At 34.7% G+C, this 23,873-nt stretch overlaps 2 protein-coding genes across 3 annotated transcripts in view; both read right to left on the bottom strand.

The window, feature by feature from the left end:
* The window catches only part of LOC118744435 (histone-lysine N-methyltransferase trr), a 42,189-nt gene extending 32,583 nt beyond the window's left edge, over positions 1 to 9,606 (bottom strand). Inside the window, exon 1 of the mRNA XM_036477451.1 lies at positions 9,360 to 9,606. The gene's annotated coding sequence lies outside the window, so the exon portion shown is untranslated. The remainder of the gene's footprint in view (positions 1 to 9,359) is intronic.
* A 6,927-nt stretch (positions 9,607 to 16,533) lies between these two features.
* LOC118744434 (serine/threonine-protein kinase Genghis Khan) overlaps positions 16,534 to 23,873 on the bottom strand; it is a 21,291-nt gene continuing 13,951 nt past the window's right edge. For both annotated transcript variants that reach the window (XM_036477449.1, XM_036477450.1), the window contains exons 8-16: positions 21,247 to 21,299; positions 20,445 to 21,194; positions 19,459 to 19,735; positions 18,960 to 19,388; positions 18,691 to 18,894; positions 17,766 to 17,951; positions 17,604 to 17,697; positions 16,752 to 16,966; positions 16,534 to 16,699 (exon numbers count right to left, since the gene is read on the bottom strand). In XM_036477449.1, the coding sequence (XP_036333342.1) occupies positions 16,566 to 16,699; positions 16,752 to 16,966; positions 17,604 to 17,697; positions 17,766 to 17,951; positions 18,691 to 18,894; positions 18,960 to 19,388; positions 19,459 to 19,735; positions 20,445 to 21,194; positions 21,247 to 21,299 (2,342 nt within the window). In that variant the 3' untranslated portion in view covers positions 16,534 to 16,565. The remainder of the gene's footprint in view (positions 16,700 to 16,751; positions 16,967 to 17,603; positions 17,698 to 17,765; positions 17,952 to 18,690; positions 18,895 to 18,959; positions 19,389 to 19,458; positions 19,736 to 20,444; positions 21,195 to 21,246; positions 21,300 to 23,873) is intronic.

The raw sequence follows: 23,873 nt of genomic DNA, 5'->3' as shown, positions 1-23,873 counted from the left end.
TTAGTGTTTTGGTTACCCTTAGAAAATGCCAAAGAAAAAGTATAAATGCCTTTCAGCTTATATAGAAGAGTCCGTCATTTGTTAATATTTTTTGACGTTATAGTACCTTCAAAGAGAGCCTCACTGAGTTGTCAACCACACCTTGTTTAATACACCTTGGCCATACCTAGTAGTCTAGAGCTGCCAAACGTCCCGGTTTTTCCGGACATGTCCCGGTTTTAGACTATTTGTCCCGGTCCAGCCTTAAAATGTCCCGGTTTTTGATTTGATTGCACAAATTTGAATAAAAGTTCAAAAATCACTACAATAAGAGACGCGTTGAAATATTCAGAAAAATGTTATGAATTCACTGAGGGAAATAACGCATAGTAAACAGGAATATTTTCTATTTGATTATCGTTTAAAAATGTTCGTATTTAAAAATAACACTTTCATAACACGCACGCGTAGTGTTGATTCAAACTCAACATTTAAATGCACATTTACATGTCTGGCTGTAGCTGAGGGCGCGAAGATGCTTGCCACAATTTGCTAATTTCCAAAAGGTCAAGGTTCAACTCCCATTACAACCAGCATGGAATTTAAATATTTTTTTAACTTAATTATGAAAAAGCAATCGGTAATTGCAAATCGCTTCAATTTAATATGGGCGTATTTGAATTGAATATTTCTATACTAAATACTAAAATTTGTATACTTAAATGTATTACGAGTTGAGTTGGTGCTCTTTCATATGCGTATTTTTTTAATTTAGCACGCTTTTTTAATTCTAAACTTCTTTCTCTCAGTGCACCGGTTTAATTTGTGAAATAGTTACATTTCGAGATAGTTGAACTTTGCACAAGCAATAGTTGATGATTAGTATATGTACCTAAATACGTCCAAAATGACGTGCACAGAGTTTTACAATTATATTAAGGAAAAGACAGAAGTTTTGAAACAAGTTCACAGCAACGAAAAATATTACTGATATTTTAATGTTATCTTGTACTTAAATTTTTTTCTTTCATGAAACCTAGACTTATAAGTACGTACAGTGCCGTACAAAATTATTGGCTCGGAGGCTCTTTCATCACATCACAATTTCTAATCAGATCTTTTAAAACATTTTGAAAATGTAGATTTTGAGCCAATTAATAAAGAGCAGGTCTGAAGTTGCCAGCAAATTTCGTTGATTTTTAGCATTTATTTTTTTTTTGCTGACAGTGTCTTCCATATAAAAAGAATTATCGAACATAGTTTGTATGGAAGAAACTCTCAGTAAAAACAATACCAAAAATCAACTAAAATTTAATGGGCTGGAAAACTTCCTTTTAAAAATTTTTATAAAAAGTTTGATTAGAATGTTGCAAATTTGTACGCAAATTTATTGAATTTTCCCCAGTTTAGCACAAAGTTTAAGAGGCCCTCCCTAAAGTGTCCCGGTTTGGCAACAGAGATATCTGGCAGCTCTATAGTAGTCATAATTGTTGTGTTAGATTTACCAAAGTGTCCCGGTTTGGCAACGGAGATATCTGGCAGCCCTAAGCGACTTATCGCTTCACTAAGTTCAGCGAAGAGATATTTGAGAATTGCGTAAAAAATGCATACCCAATTAAGATCGAGCGAATTACTTTTAAACACAGTGCGTGTGTGTGTTCGCTGCACTTGGTTTTAGGCGGGAGTGCGTGTGGCTGTTCGCTGTTCTTTGTTTATGCGGGAAATGCATAAGTCGCTTAAATAACCACCTGGCACCTGAATCAATTTCGCTTACCGCCTTTGGACCCCTGACGGTCAATATGAATATTTGAAGATGCCGTTCGGGCTGAAGAACGCTCCCGCTATATTTCAGCGCTTCATTAACAACATCTTCCGGGACATGATCGATGATCGAAAAGTTATCATTTACATGGACGACATCATCATTGCGACCGAAAATTTTGATGAACACAAAGACCTGCTAAAATTAGTATTAGAGCGACTTACCTTTAGAGTTTTGGAACTCAACTTAGATAAATGCAGGTTTGGGTATGATGAAATCAATTATTTAGGATATGTGGTGTCACACTCAGGTATATTACACAAAGATTCCCACATTAAGAGCATACAAAATTTCCCCGATTCCAACGAATGCAAAACTACTACAATCCTGCCTTGGCATGCTCTCATATTTCCGCAGATTTGTATCGGCCTTTTCGCAAATTGCAAAACCATTACAAAACTTGCTTAAAAGAAACTCACCATTTGACTTTGACGAGAAATGCTTTGATGTATTCACCGAACTTAAGTCCCGCCTAGTTAAAAGCCCCGTGCTGGCTATATTCAACCCACTTCGGGAGACGGAACTCCATTGCGACGCCAGTAGTGTACGTTTCGGTGCAGTATTGCTGCAACGTCAAGACGATATTAAGTTCCACCCCGTCTCATAGTTTTCCAAAACTGCCTCAAGTGCCGAGTCGAAATATCATAGTTTTTAACTGGAGGCATTGTCCATCATATATGCACTTAGGAGGTTTAGAACATATCTATCTAGAAGGCATACGTTCCACCATTATAACCGACTGTAACTCATTGACGATGACACTCGAAAGAAAACAACTGAACCGTCGGATAGCTAGGTTGGCTCTTGAGCTCGAAAATTATAATTATAAACTAAAACAAAGAAAAGGGGCTTCAATGGGTCATGTTGATACCCTGCTTGAGTTCCAAATACACGTTGTGTTTTTTTTTATTTTATTCTTTTTATATACACATACTCAAATTGAGATCGGAACATTACCCGCAATTGGAGAATGAAAATTGGCTTTCTGACTTAATATTCTTTACCGATATGATGGAACAATTTGCAAACCTTGAATTTATCTCTACAAGTAAAGAATAAAAATGTTTTGTTTTGTCGCAAATCATTTTAAGTTTTTAAGCTAAACTACGTCTTTTTACTCATGATTTCAAAAAAAAAATATTTCATCATTTTCCATGGCTAGAAAATAGATTGCATATGATTTAAAAGCAGATTTTGAAAATTTATTTTGCGATTTGAAATTATTTAAATATACGTTTGCATTCTTCATAACCCCTTTTTTTATGTAATATAGTTGAGGATGAATGTCGGCTGCTGTGGTGTAGTGGTAAGCAGTGCGCGCTTCCACTCCGCAACGCCTGGGTTCAAGCCCTGGTTAAAGCAACATCGTAAAAAAAATAGAAAAAGGTTTTTTCTTAACAGCGGTCGTCCCTCGGCAGGCAATGGCAAACCTCCGAGTGTATTTCTGCCATGAAAAACAGCTTCTCATAAAAATGCAATCGCCGTTCGGAGTCGGCGTAAAACTGTAGGTCCCTCCCCTCCCCTAGTGTGACAAAATCAAGACGCACGCCACAAATCGGAGGAGAAGCTCGGCCAAACACTAACATATGTGTAAGCGCCAATCTATTATTATTATTATTAGTTGATGATGAATTTACAATATCCGAAATACCCGAATTATAAAAATCTTGTGGCAACGCTCGTACTGTGCGGTCGCTTAAACATTCGTTCGAAAGAATTTCTGAAGTTATTTTGTTTACCTAAGTGCTAAGCAGTTCTAATTTGCGTAATTTATACTGGAAAAAGCCCTTTGAAGCCAAGCTCCAAGAAATTAGTGTAGATATAAAGTGCGTGTATTAAAGAATTAATATTCTTGTAATTCCTTGTGCATATTTGCCTCTTTTGGTGCATTGTTGTTGCTTTGCGTGAGAGTGCATTTTCCCATCTTTCGCGCTTTATCATACATTTTGATTATCATCGATTAATTAATTTTCTCGAAAACAGCTGCTTTTGGCTCAGTGGCTTTAAAAGTGATAGTTCAGCACGGTTTATAACCATTAACTCAACTAACTAATTACATTAGCTTTTCAACTTCCACTTGCTGCGTGTCTTGGAAAAGTTTTTCTTACAATATCTAGATTTCTGTTATCTTTGCTACTATCGTATAAAAAGCGTACACTGTGAGTTTTTCTTGTACATACAAATAGCTACTACTGCGCGTTGCAATGTATTCATCCTGCTGTTTTGACAAATGCAACATTAAAAACGACTTAGAGCGTTGCGTTGCGTGTTGCTTGTGTGATGACTTAGCTCACGTAAAATGTGCTGGTCTCAATGGTATGGTGGCTGATATCATAACCGACAACAAAGGTGTTCGTTGGTCTTGCCCCAAGTGCAGATCAACCGAAGTTGACCTTTGTAAAATGTTTAGGATTAGTGGATTCCAGGAGTTGGATAAGGAGTTAAAACTTCTAAACGAAAAGTTTAAGCGATATGAAGATGCATTAAAAGACTTTAAGTGCATTGCATCCTCTCAATCACCCAAGCTTAAACAAGCTTCAAAAAAGCGGAAGCATGGAGGCGACAGCATTGTTCCTAATCCCATTGCTTTAGACATTGACACTCCGCCAACTGATTCTTTGCCTACTCCCGGCTTAAATAAGGAATTAATAAGTTTTAATTCTCCGTGTGTTGAGTTATCTCAAGCTGCATCTTCCTCAGGTGTCACTACAAGGGCTGTTGACCTTCTCCGGTACCCAAAGAATTAATCGTAGTTCCCGCGAATAAAGCTGTGCTTGTTTCGCGCTTTTCTAGTTAAACTTCGATAGAAGATGTTAAGTCTTATATAACATCAAAGCTTAACCCCCGGTACATAGCTATCAGAAAATCGAATTTTTCATACGAAAGAAATATTTCTTCCTTCAAAATTCATATTTCCGCCGACCATTTTCAAAACATTGTTGATGGCTCATTCTTGCCTAATGGTGCTTTAGTTCGAGAGTTTGAATTTAAACCTCGAGCTCGTTGGGAAATATTGCTCAAATTCCCTTCTCAGGAACAAAAAACTTATAAGTAATTTTTTCTGCAATATTTATTGCCAAAATGTTTGAGGTCTAAATACAAAATTAACCGAGCTGTGCTTAAAGTCGTTTGATTTAAATTATGAAATGTTGGTTTTTACTGAAACTTGGCTAAAACCGAATGTGTTTAATACTGAAATATTGTGTAATAAGTATGAAATATTTAGAAATGATCGTTTGGAAAGAAAAGGCGGGGGTGTTTTCTGTTCAGACTGACTTTTCCTCTGAAAAAGTTGAGTTCACTGGTTCAGATAATGTTGAATTCCTCTGTGTTAGAATACGGTGCCCCTCAAGTAGTGTTTTTCTTGTTGCAATTTATATTCCAACTAACTCTAACCCTTCGGTTTACTTTAAACATTCTTCATAATTGCTCTCTTTATTAGCCATGGTCAAGCCCTCCGATTCGATTGTGTTGGGTGATTTCAGTCTAGCGTGTGTTTCCTAGGATTCGGTGGATGGAAACCTGGTGCCAAATTCTTCTCGGGATGTATTTAACCAATTTCTTAACGAACTTTCCGATCTTGGTCTATATCAGATTAATTCAGTTATCAACAACTTAGGTAAATGTCTTGATTCAGCGTTTATTGATGATACTCCTAAATGCACTATAATACGCGTCGATCCTTTAGTTATACCTATAGACCCTTATCACCCCCCACTTGAGTTGCCCTTGGCACCATCCTACGATTCATGTTATTGTCCTGAAACTAGAAAGACAAAAGGTCGGCGATATTCTTTCAAAAACGTTAAATACGACAAGCTTAAAATATCTATACGTGTGTACTCGTATTGAGAGGACAAAATTCTCCAGCAGCAAAAGTTCTGAGAAGTTAGCAGCATTCGCCCTCAAAGAGACGAAATATCAACAGAAGTACGAGAATGCAAAATTTGCAAAAACTTGCAACCTTCGAAACAGCTGATCACTTGCACAGTTGCCACTGGTGATTAATTTGGCAATTTAATTTCTGTTTGGTACATTTTCCCCCGATTTGGCATTTTATAAAATTGAATAGTTTTCGATAAGAAAACCGTTTTAAAATACAAATTAATTATATCGGAATGAATAAGTTATTTTTCTCATAATTATTTGTGATATCACATGGAGACTCATTCAAAAACAAGAGTATCTCCACCAAACACCCATCATTGATCCAAAAACAATGTAATAGATATAGCTACAGATGTAGCTTTAAAATTATAAAATTTTCATTTCAAGAATCAACCTACCAAAACCGAAAACTTCAGCAAAACAACATTTCAGCATGCTGCATTTAAATCTTTTTTGGTATATATAAAGGTAAATTATGGTACAAATGAAAAATGTCATACGGCAACCATAGGCAGCACACACTAAAGTAAACAAACTAGAGATTAGGTTTGTTCGTCGAAAATCCAGCAAGAATTATCCAACACTCAAAATATCAGAGAGTAAGAAAAAATTCTCTCAAATTCTCTCTCATGTTGAGAAACTTGCAAATTTCTGAACGAACGCAAATTTGCAGGAATTTGCAAGTTTCGCAGCCAGCTGGCGTCCACGGTTGCATTTCAAACATAAAAAATTTTTATAGAATTTTTAAAATTCTTTCGGATGGCCAAAAACAGGATATACATGTATATTTCTTGTTGTTCTGACTTTCTTTAACATACATTTCAATTTCTTCATCGTACTAGCTGTCGGGTTTCTTAAATCGACTCTGGTTGCAATTGCATTCCGATTGCGAATACGATTTTTTTCAGCCGAATTAAGTTCAAATCATTGGAATTAATTAAATTAATTATATCAACAATTATTTACTTCCTTTTTCATAAAAAAATCGCTCGTGTTTATAAATTTTTAAATTTAACGAACTAATTTATTCAAATTATTGTAGACAAAAATGCAACCATGCGCCACAACCACATGTTTTTCGTGTTTGCAAATTCTTGCTGGCAAAATTTTTTCCAGCAAGAATTTGCAACTTCTCTCCAAGAGAACTGTCACTTTGCTCTCATAATTTTTGAGTGTTGGATAATTTTTTGGTCTGCACGAACGCGATTTGGGCAAAAATCGTGATAATTCGTACAAATTCGTACAAATTTTTTGCTCGACGAACAAACCTATTAATAGCAAATTAGAGAAAAATAAACACAACAAACGTTGTGCATATTAAATTGACACACTTTTTCGTTGTATACTAGCAATCATAATAAAATTTGCAATAAATAACTCAAGAAGGCCATATTTTCTTTTGTTTATTCACAAACATGTGTTTGTGATCAGCTGATTTTCTTACTTGCAAGTTTTAGCTGGTAAAATTTTTTCCAGCAGAAATTTGCAGCTCTCTTTCACATTTTACTCTCTCAATTTCCCCTACTTTGCAATTTTTTTGGGTACGAGAACGCAAAACCAGTAAAAGTTTTCTAAAACTTTAGATAGTTGGGCGTACGAGTACACTCCTTATATCTAAAATAATCCGGCCTGAGTACGATAGGGATGTAGAGAACAGACCCTTACACTTTAGTAAAATCTTGAATAATATATTCAGTAAACTCATTCCTCTTGTTGAAGAAACAACCACACCTCGTAACTCGTTGTGGTTTAACTCGGAGGTAAGGCATTTAAAAAATCAAAAAACTAAATCATTTAAACTTTATAAAATATCAGGCCTCTCTTCTCACTACGTCGCGTACTCTATCCTTCGTCATAAATACAATGCCTTAAACAGAAAATGTTATAGGAGTTACATTAATAAAATTCGCATTAACATCGTTCCTAATCCCAAGTCAATATATCATTTTGTTAACTAAAAACGTAAAATAAATGGGTTTCCCTCAACAAATTAGATGATGTTATTTCTAGTGATAATGTTATGATTGCTGACATGTTTGCAAATTATTTTGAATCAAACTATTCTGTCGAGCCAAATGAAGAAACTTCTAGCCGTCCTTTTCCACTCTCACAGTTAGACCACATCCTTCAATCTCTGCTGACAATGTTCTCCTTCATTTGAATAGTTTAAAAAATTCTTTTCTAAGCGGTGCGGATGGTATTCCCTCCTGTGTCCTAATAAGTTGTGCAGATTATCCATATAAGCCATTAACAAACGTCTTCAATGCTTCTCTAAAGCAAGGAGTTTTTCCCTCTTTGTGGACGGAGTCGTATATACTGCCGCTGTATAAAAATGGAAGCAGGTCAAATATTGCGAATTATAGGGGAATCGCTAAGCTGTGTGCCATTCCTTAAGTATTTGAAGAGATCGTTACGGAAGAACTATCTCATTCCATAACGCCTATTAAGGATGTATCACAACACGACTGCGCCACGGTTGTGTTGAGCATTTTGTAAACTAAACTTTGAAATGCATGATGATTTACGGTGTTTATGCCTAGATTTTTACAAACACATTTATAGTAATGGCTTCGGGAACAAGTTTGGGAACCCCTACCTAAGAAAATCTATTGTAATCACTCCAACCTTATCAAAAATCTAAACACTTTGGACGGTGCCATATTCCAAATTTTATATGGAGAAGAAATTTGTTCCCTAAAGTGTATCAGTCTACGATTCATGCTTCGTGAGCAGGTAAATAGAATACACTCTGGGGTTTCCTCAACCAGCCCACAACACCTACAGTCCGTCTCTACGGAAAGCCCCATTTGATGACCAATGGTAACCTAATTGCAGTGTGCTGTCAATTAGCCAGTAAGAGTTCCAAGTAGAAGAGAGTTCTACAGAACAGAGGGAGTAGAAGAGGATATAGGAGTATAATACACCTATAGGAGTTAAACTATAGACATGCTGTTGTTTTTGTTGTTGTAGCAGCATACAAATTCTTTTAGGTGTTTTTGGGGATTGCTACTGGGGGGACAGTCCTCGACTGTAGCCATGTTGTTGTTGTAATAGCATACATGTTTCCCAATACATGTTTCGGGGAATGCTGCTTGAGTGACCTTTCATATTCATGAATCTGAAACGTTCCTGTTTTGTTGGTCGGAGTGTACTATAGCTATGATGTTGTTGTTCGTGACAATCTTTGGCTAGATATAAATCTGGGTCATTCCAACTACGTAGACCCGACAGTCGGAGAAACGTCGTATAGCCATCGAAGTTCCTGGTTGTACACGACCGTCCTTTCCTTTAATCGGTTTGACAATGTAGAACCGACTATTGTAAAATAGAGCGCGCAATTGCTTATGTTCACCGATGTAATAGTTTTACTATATACATAGAATATTGATGATAAGCCGAAGTATAGTAATTTAAATTAATGCTATCTTAGCCTCAAGTTCCGAACGTAGTTAAGAATTTAAGACGGTTAACATTTCACTCGTAATCTGAACAATTAAACAAAAACAAAACAGCTTCTATCTACGAAAGGGTAAAATTTAAGACATCCATAGTTGCGAATGAACTACTTTAATATTTGTATATAAAGCTTAAAAAACAGGAAGTTTTATTGAAGTGGGAGCATGTTTGCAGCCCAAGGAATTATCAAAATCCTAAACCTATAATAGCTTACCTTGTGGCTTCGTGAATTAAATTTTATAAAACTATTAGCGTACTCAAGTTACAATATATGTATGTGTACAAACAGCATTCAATACGTTTGTACAATCATTGAGCACTGAATATATTTGTTAGATTTTTCCATATAATTTGTTAAAAGTCACTTCTCAAAATTAGCTATGTGAAAAACACATACTATAAATACATTTTTTTTTCAACAATTTCCACTTTAGCTTTTCTCCAAAGTTGCACTTGCATTGAAAAATATACAACTGTCTAACGACAGAGAAACGCTATGGGAATTAAGGCACAGGACAGAGTGGCCACTTAAAAAAGTGTCTCTGGCAGTGATGGAAAAGTAGGCACAATAGTCATATGCCGTTATGGCCATTTTTGGCACTTTCATTCTCAAATGCTCTTGTGGCACAATTCACTCCGTTTTGGCACAATCATAAAATATAGAAATTTACCATAAAATGCCAATCATATAGCAAAAAATTAAATGCACTAAAAATTAAAATAAGGGCCATGAGAAATATTTACAAACCGCTGAATTCTAATGAGAATGCGCAGTGTGAAAAGTAAGTTTTCGCAACAACAAGCTCTTAATTCAGAATGTTTAGAAAGATTTTAAGTTTGCAGTTTTACAGTCCTTAAATAAAAGTGCAAGTTTCTGCAATATCCCGGTAATTTTTATTTTTTATTTTTCTAACGGTGCCATAAATTTTCATCCATTTAAAAAATTTTCGAACACACTTCATATGGGAAAAATTCATAAAATCGAAAACTTGGAATCTCACTTAAAATTAGGAATTCGAAGCTTTTTGTTGCGAAACCCTGCTTTTTTTAATTTTTGTACAAAGTTTGAAATGCCGATTTGTGGACATATATTGTTTATTAAATTATGAGTTAGACTTTTATATAAAATCAATCAAAAAATAATCAATGAAAATAATAGACAAACCTGGTGAAAATGTCTCACTGCCATTATTTCGCATACAGTTACATCCATATGCGTGTAAAAATGTTATGATAGCTATATTTCGGTGTATTTCCCTTCCCTAATTGGAATTCTGTGTAAGTTACTATGAATTTATGTATACGTCTAAGGAATCCTTCATAAAAGTGATTTACAGTAAAAATTAAGTTAATGATTATTATTTTACTTCAGTGTATTTTAAAAACATTATTTCTAAAAATATATATACCAAATAAAAGTTAAACTGTTGCCAGTCAGATGTACATATTTTTCACCATATATGAAATAATGGCATCTTATTTTGAAAAATGTAGGTGTTTTTCGCGTTAATTGATGATACATCTTGATTTTTGCTGCGAACCCTACAAGAATTGTGTGATGGAAACTAACACATTCTCATTTACCTTACTAACCCATAGGCAAATTTTGCGTTGGTTAAAAAGAGACCATTAAATAAGGTCATAAGTTGGAGGGAGACGAAAGATCACATGTACACAAATGTTTACCTCACGTTTTTCATATTGCTCTTAAAAAGTTAAGTGCAATCCCGTATTCCTCGGACTCGGACTAGTAAAACTGTCAAAAAATAAAACTTCGCTCAGAGCGAGAGAGTAACATTGAAAAGTACAGGATCGCTTTCTAGTAAAAATGGTAACTTCTGTCAACTTCAACATAACCTCCAAATTTTGGTTGTAAATTTTTGCTTATCTTGTATGTAAACACACCCAGCTCACACATGTAAATAACCAAAAATACTTTCAAATTCATCAGAATCCACTTAAACAAGTAATTAAATACTTTTCAACATGAATTAGCAGAGTGCACTTTTACAATTTGGTTGCCAAACAAACTACAGCTGATCGTTTGACACATTTACCAGCAAAAATTTCTCGGACTAAAACTGGTAACTTTTGACAGAAAGAGAACCGTATTTACCCTCTTTTTTGTCCTCTCAATAGTCAGAGAACCGAGTACGGGATCGATTTCCAGTAAAATCTGACTGATTCTGACTAGTCCGGACTCGTACGGGATCGCAACTGTTGATATAAGTACTTGATTGAGATCTCCATCACCAGTGAGTATCACATGATGAATCAAATGACTATCGCTGTTCTTGTAGGGTTAGTTTCCATCACACAATTCTTGTAGGGAAGGTGATGTTGGCAGAACAAAAACAAAAATTACAATAACAAGCCGTCTTCACGTGATGGCAAATCTCGCTTGCGTGACGACGAAAAAATTACGAAGCATACTTTTTCTCGCGTACCAAGCGTGCTTTCAACTATCATTTTTGTTGTTTGACAGGTATTAGGTTCTTTCCCTAACAATCCGGAGCGAAAAGTTTGCTCTCAAAAATGGAACATAATCCAGAAGTACGGGAACTCAAAAAACTACATTTCGTGCCCAGAAATTGAGAAACAGCCGATTCACGTTTTTTTTTTGTTTCGGTCACTTCAATGCAAAAACCTAGAAATTGAATTTTTATTTCACAAATTTGATTTTATGTAAAAATTGGAAATACATCAACAGGCCATTCACTATTCCTTAAAAGCACCAAGTAAATGCAGGCAACATGTTAACACAAAACAGCTGATATGCACTTTAACACTTTTACCCGGAGAATAAGCCCGGGCTAGAAGAAGAAGACACTTGCGATCCAGCAAGCTACAATTTTCGCTCTCTATTACCCATTTTGTTGAGTACGGGAATGATTTCTGGGCTGTTTTGGGCACCCGCGTTGCGTACAGGAAATAACGTATTTTCTCATTTCGCAGAATTCTTCAGAGTAGAAATACCGTTTATTTTGATAGAAAATACAAATTCAGCATGAAAAGCTCGAACCTTCTTTTTTGACGCCATTTTACAAATTAAAAAGTATGCTGTCACAGCTAGTCCGAGTAAATCCGGATCAACGCAGCCGTCTGTTTAAGCTTTAATGCTCAGTTGCAAAGAAAATTTACAGCATAAAGGTACGACCGCACTAAGCGACCCGACACTGCAGCGGCACTATGCGACAGTATTTGGTATACCGCACTGAAACTGCAGCGGCGCGACACCTCGCTGCAAAATTTTTAATTTATTTGCGTCAAAACCTTCAAAAAAGATGGGTGCCAATGACGCCAATGTAATGTTTATGCCTTTTATTTTTATTTTCCTTATAATTATTTACATAATAAAATTTAAACTGTTGCTAGTCAAATGTTCATAGTTGCCGTCATACAAGAAATAATGCCATCTTATTTGAAAAAATTTTGGTGTTTTTCGCGATGATTCTCCCAGGTAGAGAATGTTTTTCCCAGCATTGACGTCTCGATTCCAACAGGTACCGCAATTTGGGCAAAATTTGTACCTGTGGGGCGATTTGGACGTCAGGTTTATGTCGTAACACTTGGCACAAAGTTTTGCTGTTCGGAATTCGTTCACCATAAGGATGTCTGCTTTGCGTTGTTTAAAAGCTGTTCGAAGTAGACGGTTAGGTGTACGCCGAGATCCGCGTATTGGCGAGTTCGCAGCGATATCGGTTGAACCTATACATATTAACGTACTATCTTCTCCGTTCGGTACCAGTTGTTTCGCAATGTGGTTGCAGGCTTTTTGACGGCAAATGTACTACTTCAGCCGAGCCACCTTTCTTTGCGAGAAGATTTTTTGTTTTTGTTCCAGTATTTCAAGCTGAAACTTGCAATATTGACGAAAGTTCGATAAATTTGCAGACAATTCTGATTTTGTGGTGAAATCTTTCCTATATTTATTTAGCTCTATTTTGCGAGGAAATAAACCAGAAAGGTGTTGGTAATATGTATTTTTTATTTTGACAGGAACCTTGTTCTGGATGCCAGCTAAAATGAGCCGACACCCAGGATCTAGGCCAATTTTGTTTTTGTACTTTGTTGCACGTATTTTTATTAAATCACCTTCAAAATCCGTTTCTTTATCTTTGAGTTTTCTCTTTTTTACTAGCTTAGTTTCGTTTTGTAGTGTTATTTGCTTTTCCATGCAAAATAAAATGGAGAGGCCATCGGTTTGAAGTGAAGAAAACGTTTTAGTAAATTTTGAAATATTTTCCAAATTCACTTTCATCGAAGGAAGAAAATTATCCTTTGAAAAATTTTAATCGACACAATAGAAAGCAAGTCGGTCGTGTCTGACGTGATGTAAACCGTGTTTTAGTTGTGGTATTAGTGAAACATTTTTTATTACCTTGATTTCACTGTACCGTTGCGGGTTATAAAGGCTGCGTTTCTTTATACGTTCCGGATAAACGCATTTCACAGCCGGAATAAACAGAATGCGTTTGAAATATACGTCAACATATCATCAGGAACGTTCTAAAGAATAAATAAACCAAAAAATTTATTCCAAACGTTCAGAATGAATAAAGAAATGCAGCCAAAATAATTCGATAGACCAAAATAGTTTGACCTTCTCAATTTCGTGTAGTTTATTTCCGTTCCATTTTAAATCGGAACGCATAAGTTCAAGTAACGCTTCATCTGGGATATTTTTTGAATTTTTATCGAAAAGGTAGCTCATTGCATTATATACCTTTTTTTATCTTCCTCAAATCTGAAATATTTTCTGAGCCGAGTATAACCGTGCATCCAAATATTGTTATGGATCATGAGTGTGAAGTGAATATATCTCGATAGTTTGACGAACTATCGTACAACTTGAGGTTTTTTCGCAACTCATTATATTCTTCGTCGATTATATACTCCGCTTTCTTTCTTTAGCATCAAGTGGTAATAACATTCCAGAAAATTTATGGGTTCAAAGTTTCGTTGTTCCCAACGTTTCATGAGTGTGAAGTGAATATATCTCGATACTTCGACGTATAGACAAGACATTTCCTCCACATCCTTTTGCATTTGGTAATATACATCGGAATTTTTACATGATGGTCGCAAAGCTTTTTTCACCACGGAACAGGTTGTTTTATTACAATCACCTTCTTTGCTGCTTTCGCCAAGTGGCCTTTTGCGACTCTTGACGAAAAATTAAGTTTATTGCAAATTTGTAACGTCTAAATTTCTGCTGGTTCACTGTCTCGCTGTTTTCGCGCGAGTAAAATCTGCAGAGAGCCATAAATAAAAAATTTGTATTTAATTTATTAGATTAAAAGGTGACAGGCTGGCAGTACACTACATAAATTTCCACTTCTGTATTTAATTATAACTTTTAGCTTTATTTTGTCACGAGTGGGACAAGGCCAGTTCTGCTCAATAATAATAATAATAATATAGATAAAGCCCTAGATAATAAAATTTAATTAAAAACATACGAGTTTTACCATTTTATTTTCTTACAAAACACTTCAATTATGAGGTGAAGTAGTTTTAGAGTTACAAATATACGAAACAAGTGGGCGGTACCACATATTCTATTCGCATTTTTATTAGTATTAGTATTTTTAATACAGTTTTATTCAAAGCAAAATAAAGAGAAAAAAACTTGAAAATGATCGCGAAAAATTTATACACATAATAATACGGTGGCGAGAATGTAATTTTTCTTACCTAGCACTTGAGAAATAGTCAAATCCTCAAATTTAAAATTCGCGGCTAAAAGGGTTACAATTTCTGCTGCTTTACTGTCTCGCTGTTATCACACGAGTCAAATCTGCAAGGAATCAAGAATAAAAAATTGTAATGAGTTATATAAATTTTACTTACCTATCCTTAATTTAAATCCTTAAATTTTAAATTCGCGGCTGAAAGGCTTACAATTTCTGCTGCTTCACTGTCTCGCTGTTTTCACGTGAGTTAAATCTGCAAGGAATTTAGAATAAAAATTTTTAAGTTAATTTTTTAGTCCGCTAAACTGTATGTACTGCTGGTGTATCTGCATTAGGGTGGTGAAAAAGTCGGAATATCAATGCTCTCACCCCTTAGGATTGTTCTATACCGAAAAAATATTATCCCTGTTTTTGTTTTTTGAAATCAGCAAATATTCAGAGTTTGTTCAAATACTTTGTCTCGCTGTTTTATTTCACGCGAGTAAAATCTACTCCCATGTATTTCACATCAAACCATTCGGGGCTGAAAGAGTTTCAATTTCTGCTTCTTCACTATTTTTTTTCGTCCACTGCTTCACTGTAAACTCTGCAGAAAACCAAGAATACAAAATGTTAGGTTAATTTATTAGCAACGACGGGAGTTCTGAGATTATGGGTTAGTTTCTCCAACTCAACTTAACTTCGTTTAGCGAATTTTTTGGACTTAGTCAAGAATAAGCCTACTTTTTATTCAGCTTATTCTTGACTACTAAGCCTACTTTTTATTCTGCTTATTCTTGACTAAGTCCAAAAAATTGGCTAAGCAAAGTTGAGTTGGAGAAACCAACCCTAAAAGGGGACAGGCTGGCAGTTACGTATGTACATAAATTTCCACTTCTTATTTTTCGTAGCCAACACTTGAATTATGAGTAGCAAATTATTTCACAGTAATTACAACACACCCTACTTTAAACTCACTCAAAAAACATTCGCAATAAATTACGAACATGTATGTATGTGTAACAAACACGAACACAACATTTACTTTTACATAAAAATTAAATATAACTTTTAGCTTAATACTACTACTAATAATAACTAATAATATAAAGCACTCACCAAATTTTATATATAACAAATTCCACAATTAGCAAACTTTCCTAAAAACATCGATGTTTTAATGAGATATATCGAACTACCATCGATGTAATTTTTCGAAACATCGATATTATTGCGATTTAGAAGCCTAGCCCAATGACTGTGCATTTTCTATTTTACAACGCCGAACACGACCTCTGGAAATGGTTTTGTGCAACATAGCGTACTAACGCTAGGCAATGGCCAATCACAGCGCATCTTCTATTTTAAAACGCCGAAGACGACCTCTGGAGGTGGTTCTGTGCAATATAGCGTACTAACGCTAGGCGATGGCCAATCACAGCGCATCTTCTATTTTAAAACGCCGAAGACGACCTCTGGAGGGGGTTTTGTGCTACATAGCGTACTAACGCTAAGCAATGGCTATCAAAGGCCCTACACATGCATTGATTTATAGGCCAACCGGTCGGCCAACCGCTACAAGTTGGTGGTAAATAAGCCGTGTGTAGGCAAGTTGGCAAACCTTCGCCAAGTTACGAAGTATCTTTTTCCAACATATATACACCTATAAATATATTTGAGTATATTTATTTAAAAAAGTGAAACATAAAAAATAAATAAATATAAAAATAATACATTGCAAAATCTTAAAACGGCAAATAGGACTGAACGTCCGATGGATCCTTTGGCGAACTCAAATTGGAAACAGGGCTTGGAGAACGGGCCTGTGCATGAAGCTGCTCCGACTGTTGATCAATAGAATGAGTTTTCTGCGGGTTTCCTGCAAATTATTATCCATTAAAATCGTATTCAACTCAATGCAAATCTTTAACCATTTTGAGAATTTATCGCTTGTCGTGCTGCAGAATGTGGGGTAAGAGAAGATTGACGTATGATGAACGATTGATTACTTATTTGATCAGCCGTTTCTATGGTCGTGGGTAAATCCAAAAGTCGCTGATTTTGTATACCATCACCTGGTCCCATATGCGAAATGTGATTGAAATTCGTTGGCGCTGATATCATTTTCGATCTTCTATCGCTGGTGCTAAAATTGCAAAATAGGTCGCATTGAGACTATATAAGGGCCGAATTTACAGTGCGTAGTTAACCACTGACGAGAGTTTAATGGGTCAATTACGGATGGCCAGCGAATCTCAGTTGCGTTGCCACTGGCTGAAATGGTATTACAAATGCCAATTGACAACTGAAAGCTGAGTCGCTATGTTGGCAACTACGTTTTTGTGGCTGGCGCGGAAATTTATATTGAGATAACTTATTTCTCTTTTTAAATATTCCCTTAGCTTATGTACACTCAAGCCTTGTGTGCTGGTACTTCAAAATTATATTATCTTCAAACTTCATAGCACTTAACTATAAGCTTGTATTTCATTGGCGTTTACTTTCATATACATACAATATGTATGTACATATTAAAATATAAATAAATAATAAATATTTAGCGCTCAATCATATTATAAGCCTTTAATTTAATTATGATGGTTTGCCAACGCGCGAGCAACAATGTTAAATGGGCCATGAAAGAAACAGGAAACTTGTCAGAGAGAGCTTTTACTCTGTGGTTGTTTATAAGAATTTGTTGATTGCTTAAAAGGCTCTACTTCTTTAAGAAAGAAGCAGAACAAGGGGAATAAGTTCTAATTTAATTTAAATGTTTGGCTTACCTTTTAAATGATTTATTTACTTCACGAATGGAAAATCGGCGCTGTGGATTTTTAGATCCAGATTTCTCGGCAGAACACATATGAATTAATTCTTCTGCAAATTGAATTTATAATTTTTACTTTAATTCGGGAAATATTTAATAACTAGTATTTTATAATTACTTGTATGTATATTAGCTAAATACACAATTATCGGAGCGTCGTTAACATACGTTAAAACAAAATTTGCTTGTGGTCCTAATGGTTGTGCCCGCTTTAGTCCAATGGACTGAACCCACTCTGCAGTTTGTGTATTGAAAATATCCACGTGTGTTTCCGAAAAAACCAGCAAATGCCCATCCAAATATGCTGAAAATTAAATAAAGGTTATATTCTTATTGAGGTTTATTAACATTAAGTAAAGTTTAAGTATTAATTTTTAATCATACATAAATATATCGTCACCTGATACGCAAAAGGCTAACAAAAATTCCAAAATTCACTTTTTGATCATGATGTATTTTACCGAATTACTTACAAGTCCTCACGGCGTTTTACGTAAAAAAAAATAGTTGGTTACGGCGTTTTGCATTTCAGGTGACTAATACCCAGTAGATAATTTCAGGAGGCCTTCCGAAAGGCCTTCCTGAGAGTCAAGAGGTCTTCCACTCTACATTTCTTTCTCCTTTCTATTTTGTATGAAGTGGCACAAATTGAAGGGCTTCTTCTTTCGCTACCCATTGAAGGCCTTCCAGAACGGCTTTTATAGAACGTACTTCAGAAGGCCTTTTGCAAGAGTTCTTTTTAAGTTGCTTCTTAAGTTTATAAAAATCCTACATCTTTGAAGTATTTCCTTAAGGTTTATATCAAATATGTGTTATTGCAACTTAAAATGTTTATTGAAATTCATTTGTAATGCTAAATAATATAAATTTATGCATTCGCGCAAGTTGTAAATGGATTAGCCCTTCTAGAAGGCATGCAACGAAGCACTTTTTTCAGCCCTTCTTGGGTAGGCCTCTTAGAATGGCTTTACTTAAGAAGACCTACGCAAATTATCTTCTGAGTACTTATATAAACTTTAGAGACAATTTATGTTGAATATTACTTATGTGAGTTGGGTTAGCTGGATATGTTATTTCTCGATCGCGTGATTTCCTGCCTTGTAGATCCACATAAATAGCTAAGGTTTGAAACACTAGTAAATATTCCCCGAAAATTCCTCCGGGACATTGTATTTCAATAACACGAACAGCATCAACGCCCGAATAATTTAAAAAGGCACACAGTTGATTTTCCGGATGTATTAAAGCTGTTAATTAAATATGGTAAGTAATAACAAAATACGTGCACATAAAAGGAATTCGAAAATCTTACAAGTAGTCGTCGCTTCGCCCTGCAAATAATAGGCAGTAAATCCACTTTGATGTCCAATAACAAGCCGAATATCTGACAAAATTTGAAGACTCTGCACCGGATACGCCACGGTGAATTCGCACATTTTTTGATGCCGCAAATGATTACGATTTATTTCATAGACCACTACTTGTGTTTGATTAGTTGGACGTTTTAGTGCTACCACGAACGCATATACATTAGTCGGAGAACGACGAATCACGCCGGTACATGCTGCGATACAATTTTTGGAGTCAGCAACTTTTATCCATTCCACGTCGCTAACTTCTAACGCTCTTATTGGAAGTAAACGTATATGTCTTTGCTTGCCGCACAAAATGACTAGAATGTGCTCTTCCTCAACATACCACATTTGAATAATCTTCTTACTCTCACCAATACGAATTATTTCTAAATAAAAGAAAGATTTGGATGATTAATCATATGCAAGTTAATCATATCAGCACCATCAGTTAATTACCATATTGTTCCAGATTAACACAATATAAGCCATCCTCTGTACCCAATAAAAACTGATCAGGATAAACGATTACAGAGCTTAGAGCGCTTCTCACAATAGTAAGAGAGCTATCAAGTACTTCTTGCACTTTAAAAATAGCTGTATTGGGAAGATTGTTACGTTTTAGAATGCGATGCAATTCGCCCAAAGCAACTACCCATTTCCTCTTCTCGGTTTCATTATCCGCCAACATTAGCGTATTACAAGTTGGCCCTCCTTCAATTAAAGATGTCTTAATCTAGGTACACAAACAGAAGCTTGTTTAGGTAAGCATTAGGAAGTCGTCAATTTAATGCATTTACTACATTGCTAATACCCAGGATGCTTTGCTATTTAAACGTCCTCTTATGTACATAGATAATTATTTATCATTGCATCCAACAAAGCGTGAATTTGCCCTTAAAATCATTCTGACATTAGCAGTAGCTTTTCAGATATATTTAAAGTGTAAAAAATGCGAACACTTTGTATTATTTAGTTGCCACAACAAAATAAATAGGCGGAATGGAACCTTTGGAATTTGATAAAAATAATGTTTAAATATTGACCTCCTGGTGCCAAAGGTAACAAAAACTTGAATCCATATTGATAAAGGACCGAAAAAGCTAACAAAATATTATTTAATTAAAGGGAAAGGCTTTACAATTTTTTATTGTACCCATCAAAATGTTGTACTTCTCTTAGAAAATTTCCACAAATATGATAAAAACTGAAATTTATGAAAAATAATTTGACCTACCTTGACCTCGTAAGTAAAAATAAAAAATAAAGTAAAAAAAACCCAAAATTTTAATCGAAATTTGTGTTAAAAAATGGTAACTTAAAGTGCTAATGACCTCACTAACTCTTGTTTGCGATGTGCTTGTTTAAACGGCTTTTTAATTTACAATACAACGCTACTGTTTTTAAGAATTACTGAACAGAATAGAACAACATAAATAACTTACCCTAAATATACATGGCACATCTTTTTTCGTAGCATGTATGACGTCGCTCTCTCGAACACTGGCGACCGCAAACTCAGGATCTCTCATGTCCAAGACTTGTGAGACGTTCACGCTAGGTAAAGCACTTCTTTCCGCCGATATATCATATAAAAACAACTTGAAGTCGCACACGACCACAAATTGACGTACCCACCCCCTTTTGATCGTGCCCATCTTTGGCACTTTTACATATCCTTCATATGCTGTGCCGATTCCTCGGGTCGGGTCGATGCCTAAAGGACGTTTCGTTTGATCAATTGGGACAGGACATATTGTAGGAACTTTCTGGCAGCAAATTGTGTGGCAAGCGAAGCCACAGAATTCACATACAACGCCCTGCCTAGTGAGGCCAACCATCAGTGAAGTACAGTGGTTGCATTTTGTTGGGCTGCTGAAAGTCCTAACCAAAAACTGATGCACTTTTGTTGTTGGTACATTCGAGGAATGCAGATCAATAGGCTTTACACTAAGGCTACTTTTTGAGCTTGACTTGCTATGATGCCCGTGAATGTCGTCCAATTCATTATTGTCCTGTTCGTTTTTATAATCTGTCGACAGATAATGCTTCTTCTCTACCATATAATATGGATAAAGAGATTCAAGCTTGGAGTTTTGAGGATATCGCATCGCATATGAGCTACTTGAAGTAGCAGAAGAATTTGGGTTTTGCTTCAAATTCCCGAGTGACATATTGTTATTAAATGAGCTACCCTGCAATTGACAATAAAATTTTAAGTTCAAAATATATATAATAAAAACTTACCATAACGTCCCTGGAGATATTACTGTCAGCATCAATATCAGTTATTTCCAAAACTATTTTGAGTTATCATTTACATTTAGATAGTAACCGTAGAAAAAACGGAGATTGAGGAAAGCATACATATACATACATACACACAAATATGTAATCAATGCGATTATTAGTTATGTTAGGCAGTGAACCAGGCAAGTTGGAAAGTACGATTTAACACGTATCGTTGCAGGATCAATAAAAGCGACATGAAATGAGAAGAATGTCAAATATAAGCGTGGAACTTTAAAAATACAGTTAAGATTAGCATAAAAACACATACATTTGTAAATTGATTTAATTGTTTTGTTTTGTTAATTATAAAAAATAAATGAAATGTAATACAAATTTCTTATATCGCTGATTTGGGTCGTATTTTTTTGTTTTTGTTCCAGTATTTACAGCTGAAATTTGCAATATTCACGAAAATTCGATGAATTTGCAGACAATTCTGATTTTGTGGTGAAATCTTTCGTATATTTATTTAGCTTTATTTTGCGAGAAAATAAACCAGAAAGGTTTTGGTATATATGAGATATAGACAGGTGCTACGTGCATACATAATATTTTAACCTGATCCACATGTCGACATACGCTATGGAAGCCGTATCATTATATAAACAGTACACGTAGTAGCCCTACAAATAATTGACCATTCCTTCAAATTAATACAAAAAGACTGAAAACATGCTATTCGAAAAAAGGAATGAATTTACACTTTAAAATATATTAATCACCAAATCAAACTCCTAGCTTCATATTTGTAGTATTCTTATTGAATTTATTTACTTCGTTAAAGTGAAAGAAGGAAGTCTATGACAAAACGAAATAATAGAGAAATTGTCTTCTACAAAATTTATATAATTTAATTTAATTTAGTTGTAAATTGATTTGCCACATAATGCGTGAAAAGTATTTTGTTTATTTCAGAAATTCAAATCCACATTTCAATACACGTGGTAACGGTAACCTTTTTATGTGCATTCTTGCAGCGAATGAAGACAGAGTACAAAACAGTGTAATATATAGTGAGTGCAACGATAGTGTTATTTATTATTTTACTATTATTTTATTTCACAATATGTGCAATAAAAGGTAAAGCTGAATTACACATGCGCGCCTAATATGATCTTATTTTTGGAGATTTCCCTCCGACAATCTTAAACTATATGCATCGCAATTGTTTGCAAATAACTATCTAATGTGATTTCAACTTTTTTCTGTTTAAATAAACTTACTTCACTTTACGCCATGAATATTGAGCTTGCGGATTCAATAACCGATGAAATGCGTGCAATATATTCATACATATCGTTGGTTATTATATCCGTGCCTTCAATTGTTTTCTTATTTTCCGACGAAAATACTTTGTAAATTAATTGTTTTATGGTGTATAACAAAGAAACATAAAATTCAAACAAGAAAAATTTGATTCAAAAAGTTTTGATACGTAGCCTATAAGTTTTTTACTTTTTTTAATATCATGTATATGTACATACCGATAATTATTAATTTGCTACTATATAAATTTTGCAGAAGACAATTTCTCTCTTTTCTTAAATGAGACATTGAGAACTTCTGGAATCATGGTGATTGAGCAAAAACATCTACAGGCTCGGATTGCCTGAGGCTGCCTTATTGGATCATCGATATTTATACATCAGATTAAGGGTAATTTAGTGTACTTTAAAAAGTACATACAACAAAAAAGGAATTTTCCACTTTGCTGCTTAATAGTTTTTTATCTATTTATTTAACGAAAAAATTGTTTGTATAAAAAAAACGGGGAATTTCGTTACAAACAGAATGGTATGTTGTTATCTTGCGTGCGACAAATAGCAGCCAAGATATTCGCGAAAATGTGAAGAAAAACGTTTTTTTGCATTACTTTGCAAAAACCATTGGCACAACACTACAAATTCAGCTTTAAATTCTTTTTATAACCCCCTCTTGAATTCTAGGTGCAATCTTCAACAACCATTCGATTATTTAGAATTAAAATAAACTTGTATGTATTATTTAATGTATTAATGTATCAATATCTTACCAAAGAAGGGCTGAAAAAGTGCTTTCCTGAATGCCTTCTAGAGGAGCTTTTCCTATTTATTAAAAAATCAGCTTTAAAGGAACTCCATTAAAAGGCCTACATAGTAATTAAAAATGAATTCTAATCATGACCTGCTTTTTATTTATATTCCTATTTACTTTCTGTTTAATTCATTCAAGCAATAAAGGATAAATTTGTTAGTTTAAACAAAAAGTTTTGTTTATGAAAACATTATTTTCATGCCAGATAACTTAATTAGTGACAAAATATAAACAAAGCATTTTTTCATTACCTACAAATGTATGTATGTACATATGTATGTGAATAAATTTTTATTTAATTTTTTAATTCTTAAGGCTCTTCCTCTTTTATTTCATGTAAAACAAAAAACGTTTAAACGAACTAAGATATTTTATACAAACACTTTAACAACAGAACATTAATAACTAATTAAATAAATGAAAATTTGATTTAAGATTATTTTTAGAGTTTGAAATTTCATAAAAAGATAGGCACTGGCATGATACAATTATCCCCAGGTATTTTCTTC

This window comes from Rhagoletis pomonella, unplaced genomic scaffold, assembly GCF_013731165.1.
Source record: "Rhagoletis pomonella isolate Grant_MI unplaced genomic scaffold, Rhpom_1.0 Rhpom_scaffold_00008, whole genome shotgun sequence".
Taxonomy (NCBI): domain Eukaryota; kingdom Metazoa; phylum Arthropoda; class Insecta; order Diptera; family Tephritidae; genus Rhagoletis; species Rhagoletis pomonella.
This window is presented reverse-complemented; position numbering and strand designations above follow the sequence as displayed.